Consider the following 5,441-nt stretch of genomic DNA (forward strand, 5'->3'; position numbering starts at 1 on the left):
ATGACGCACAAAAACCCTGAAACATCAAACCCATTAAAGAATCCTGATTTATTCTCCGTGAGCACTGGGGAAATATATCACCCATAAAGAGGTGTGTGTGTGTGTGTGTGACAGGAACTCCTGGGAAGCATGTGTTTAATAGGAGAGGCTTAGCCGAGGTCTTTTTGGAAGTGTGTGACCTGAAAAACAAATTAGAATACAAAAGGAAACCGTAAGATATGAAAATATCACAACTGCATGCAAGGAAGACTGATCCAAATTTCCTAAAAACATTTTAAAACCTGCCTCTAAAAAAGTTCATAAATTTCACATCAGAATACTTTCATATTTTCATATCATTTTCATATGTTATATATTTTTATATTCTTCTTTGTTTTGCATTACTGATATTTTTATTTTATTTTACTAATATTATATTATTGTATTTTTAAAACTTAAAGACTGAACTAGATCCACAGAGATTATTTATATAACACAGTCTTCATTTTAATAATTAAGAGATTTTTAAATTACTAATGCTACTTCTTTCATTTTTTATTTTTGTTCAGTTCATAGACTGCTACGTTCTTAATTTACTCTACACGGTTATTTCATCTTAATTATATTATTTATTTTGTGCTAATTTACTTTACGAACTTCAAACTTCATTACTTATTATTGGACACATCAATAGGAAATAAAGGGGGAAAAAAAATCACAAGTGAGTTCTATTTAGTTTTATATACAGCAATGAGATCAAATGCAGATCAAAACGAAATTTCTCGTTAAATTCTCCCAAACAGTATCACTGAGATACTATTATATTTTTTATTAATATTTGAATCAGTTTTTATTTTTATATTTTCTGTGTGTGTGTGTGTGTGTGTGTGTGTGTGTGTATATATATACAGTATATATTACAGTAAAAACAGTAATATTTTAAATAACTGTAAAATAATAATAAATAATAAATAAATATTACTTAAATATGTTAATAAATGAATTACTTCAAATAACAAATACTAAATAAATAAATAAATAAATAAATAAGGCTTTAAATACATAAATATGGTTACTTAAGCCCAAAACACACTGCACGATTTTAGCAATCCTAAAATCCTAAACTTGGCTACGACGTGTGTGTAGACTGTACGATGATGACACCTATTGACTCGTACAATACAATACACATTACTATAAAAGAATAAAATGTCAACAGCATGCGCTAGTGGTAAACAAAAAGAGCATGATAAATCACACTTTAGCAGTTGTATTTTTTATGTGTGCTGAAAAAAAGTGGAAGCGGCGAAAGAGGAAGGGATAAGAGCTTGAGGTAAGTAGTTTTGTGTTTTAGCACCATGTCCTGTTGATTTCATGTCACATTTTTATTGGTTGGTCAGTAAACGTGGATCGTACCAGCAGACACACTGTGCGATGATATCGTAGGGTATCTTTGATCGTAAGATTGTGACAATGACCGTCTTTGAACCTCTCTCACTGTACGACACAGGACCACCGATTAGGAGCCAGGATCATGTATATATATATATATATATATATATATATAGCTACAAATGATTTTGCCATATACAAAAAAGTAAAGTTTACGGAGAAATACAAATGTGTCCCACCAATAAAGCTAAATCAAAACAGTGAATCTTAGAGCCAGATCTCCTGTTATCCGTCATGCAGTGAGCAGACACACACGCCATTAAATTAATCATCTAATTAGCCTATGTAAATCAAAAAATATGATGCATGTTTTATTTCACTGTCTTTGATTTTAGGAGATCAATCGGCCATTCAGATGGAATATAATATCAGAGCTCATGCTGTTCCTGTGGTGAATCTGTGTGTAACAGAGCTGTTAGTCTCAATAAAACAGACAGGAGAGCAGGAGAGAGTTGTCTTTTCTCTTTTCTGGGTCGAATAGACCACTAGGACGCCTCAATCACTGAAACTAAACTTAATCTTAACCAGTCTCACTGACCTTTGACCTGAGCTAGGCACTGCTGTGGGCAGAGAGTTTTCTCAAAGACCTGCGTGAAGATAAAGATCTCATGCTGGACACCAAAGGATCATGGAGCGTTACGTTGAAGGTGCCTTTCAGAACCGTGTCCATGGTGACCGGACTCAACTACAACACACACACAGCCAGAGTGAGACACATTATGTCGAGGAAATTAATGTTTTTATTTAAATAAATAAAAAAATACTAAAAATTAAACATTAGTGCTGGGCAACGATGAATCGCGATTAATCGCATCCAAAATAAAAGTTTTTGTTTACATAATATATGTGCTACATATTATTCACACAATATTAATAAATTATTCATAATATATTGATTCTCCCTAATTTCATCTTTTGAAAGTTCCTTTCTTAAATAGCCTACCGCTTATATACAGTCAGAAAGTCTTCAGTTTTGAGGACATTCACACAGAGATCAGTCATTAGTCAGGAGGCTACACGTGTCACGAATCCAGTCTATGAACTTCCGTTCACTCACCACCAGAGGTCACACGCTCACTACATTGACTCCCACACCACACAGACTGTTACATGTCACTCCGGACTACAGTTCCCATCATCCATTGCACTGATTACACACACACAGCTGAATGCACTGATTACACACACTTAATTATCACTCAGTAGGTTATTTAACCAATATTACTGTGTCTTTGAAAGGCTTTTGTCTTGCACAAATGCATGCTATTTCTTATTTACATGTAATGCAGGCATTCCCAAACCTTTTTTCATTTGAACCTCTTTCACCTAATATATTTACTTGAAGTATACCCCTTGATTGAAGTGACTTCAGAACAGTTCAGTCGAGATCAGGCCTCCCTACATGAAGGAGTGTGACATCAGTAAGATCAAGCATCTCCATCACGTCTGGATATACTTCACTCTCCATTCATCTGAACGTGTCTTCATAAGCTGAGCTTTCCTTTTATGCTTATACTAAAAGTTAACAGGTTATTGGCAACATGCTTGTTTCTAAGTTATTATCGGAACATATACTGTTTAGCAAATTATGTTTATCATTGGAGCGTTCTCATTGTTTGGCTAAGCTGTTTTTAGGAAACGTGTTGTTGATCAAAGCTTTTTGTGTATTATTGGAAACATACTTGTTGCTCAGGCTTTTGGTTATTGCCAATAATATATTGAGCATAATTTTTCCCTATAATGGACAAAAAATTTTGTCTGACGTACACCAGTTTTCTGTTAATACCCTCACCAATCACCTTACCAGAGAACAACATTCCTGATTATAATTGAAATATGTTATCTTTGCTGTGCTGAGACAAGAGAGCATCCTCAAAAGTTGATTGGACAGAGAATCAGTATAGGGCCTAAAGACTGATCCATGAGAGTGGGAGGTGCACAGACCAATGTTCCACTGATGGTTGGAGGACAGCTGATTGAGGGAGTGCAGCAGTTATCTAAGTTGTGAGCATTAGTGGTCACTGATGGAGGACAGAGGCTGAGTATGGAGCTACTCCCTTTAATATCAAAGCATGCCACCTCTTCTCCTCTGCGCTCCCTGACTGATCTTAGAATTGAACATACTACGTCATTGTGTTGGGGGTTTCAAACTTGTGCTTGTGGACAGCTCAAAATCTAAACACTGAAGCCTGCCGCCAAAATAATGTTCAGGACCTCTACAATAATCTTAATACGTTTATAAATAATATATAAGTAAATATTATAAAAAATAAATGTGTGAATTAGGGCTGCACGATAAATCGCATGTGATATTTAACGCGCATCTTGTCAGTAAAGCCATTCTGTAATCAGCGGTAAATCTCCATCACGTGCGTGCTTTCACATGGAGCAGCATTAACTACACAGAGCCGTTGTTCACCGACAAGCTGCACAAAACATGCGCAAAATATGATCGTTATTTTGCACAGCTTGTCAGTGAACAACGGCATGTTTGCATTAGAATGTGGATTTTTATTTTAAATTCGACGAATATTCGAAATTCAAAAATTTTTGACAGCCCTAACACACACACACACACACACACACAAACTCCAACTGTATACACATATATACACGCTACATAAACATATGCAATACATACCTCATATGCTCCGGGTCCAGGGGTCTTGTCTTTAGGGCTTTTGAAGCGATCTTCTTTTAAGACAATCAGTGCAAGTTTTGGGCTGAATTTAACATCTGGACTATATTGAGCCGGACCTGAAAACCACAAACAATCAACAGCTAGTTTAGCTGGAACACTTGTACATGACTCTCTAAAAACGCTGTTTACATGGGGCAAACTCCACTGTTATGTCAGTAAGGCAAGGACAGAAGTTCTCAGTCCCAATTAGACGACTTTTAAAGATATGTTAGCAACAAAACCACAACCTTCACATGTCTGCTTTTAAACGCTCTTGAATGTTTAACCCCTTAGACTTCTGAAGGAAGATTTCCTGTTCAACAGCAGGCCACAAATGCCATAAAGATGAAGTCAGCGTACATTCCTTAAATAACTGTCAAAGCTTCGGTCACCTGGGGTTTCAGGGTCGTAGTGGAGGAAGGCGGGGTCTCTGAGGGCGGCAGACAGGAAGCAGCTCTGTCGCTTGTGTGCTTTCTCGTTCCGCGGCTCACTGTAGTGATGGAGGCCATGTATCTTCTCAAACGAATCGCTCACGTTATATGAGCCTGGCGGAGGTGTATCCTGCCGAGAGAAATCTAATATCTAACCACAGCATCATAAACATCATCTGCACAATTTACAGCAGGTACATATGAGCCAGGAGGCTGTGTGTGTGTGTGTGTGTGTGTGTGTGTGTGTGTGTGCGTGCGTGCGAGCGAGCGAGCGTGCGTGCGTGTGTGTGTGTGTGATGTAAATGCATTACTGCAAACAAGATTTGTGCTTGTTTGTACAAAACGAATAAGAGTCAAATTGCTACAGATGCTGTACATAGAAATGAAACTGTATAGAACTAGATGTATCTATACATCTATCAAGTTATTTAGACGTATGCAACTATTGCATATTGTAATAATAACTAGCTATTTTTATAAATGCATCCGGATTATATTGGCACGGTTGTAATCATATCAGAAAACAACAATCAACAAATCACAAAATATAAAAATAGATGTCAGTCAGGAGTGACAGATCTAATGAATAAATATGCAAAGACGGTTTTGTGAATTAATTCACATTCGGATAATGCACACACACAGTAGCATGTCTTGTTTATTGAGCTGACATCTGTAAACTGGGCAGACAGACAGAGAGAGAGAGAGAGAGAGAGATTCTCACCAAACCTGTCAGGAACAAGACTATTTTTAAGACCATTAAGTTGTTTTGTATTGTGAAACTAATTAAACTAAATAAACTAAATTCCCCTTTGTGTGATGCAAAAAAAAAAAAGATCTTACATTCTAAACAATGTAAATTCTACAATATTTATATATTTTACATGCATTTAATATAC

General features: G+C 36.3%; 1 protein-coding gene across 1 annotated transcript in view; it reads right to left on the minus strand.

Moving 5' to 3' along the window:
• Positions 1 to 1,961: 1,961 nt before the first annotated feature.
• LOC107710300 (sperm-tail PG-rich repeat-containing protein 2-like) overlaps positions 1,962 to 5,441 on the minus strand; it is a 5,533-nt gene continuing 2,053 nt past the window's right edge. The window contains exons 3-5 of the mRNA XM_016515037.1: positions 4,504 to 4,672; positions 4,073 to 4,188; positions 1,962 to 2,042 (exon numbers count right to left, since the gene is read on the minus strand). Of these exons, the coding sequence (XP_016370523.1) occupies positions 1,962 to 2,042; positions 4,073 to 4,188; positions 4,504 to 4,672 (366 nt within the window). The remainder of the gene's footprint in view (positions 2,043 to 4,072; positions 4,189 to 4,503; positions 4,673 to 5,441) is intronic.

The sequence above is a fragment of the Sinocyclocheilus rhinocerous genome, unplaced genomic scaffold (assembly GCF_001515625.1).
Source record: "Sinocyclocheilus rhinocerous isolate Xijiao unplaced genomic scaffold, SAMN03320098_v1.1 scaffold6288, whole genome shotgun sequence".
NCBI lineage: Eukaryota > Metazoa > Chordata > Actinopteri > Cypriniformes > Cyprinidae > Sinocyclocheilus > Sinocyclocheilus rhinocerous.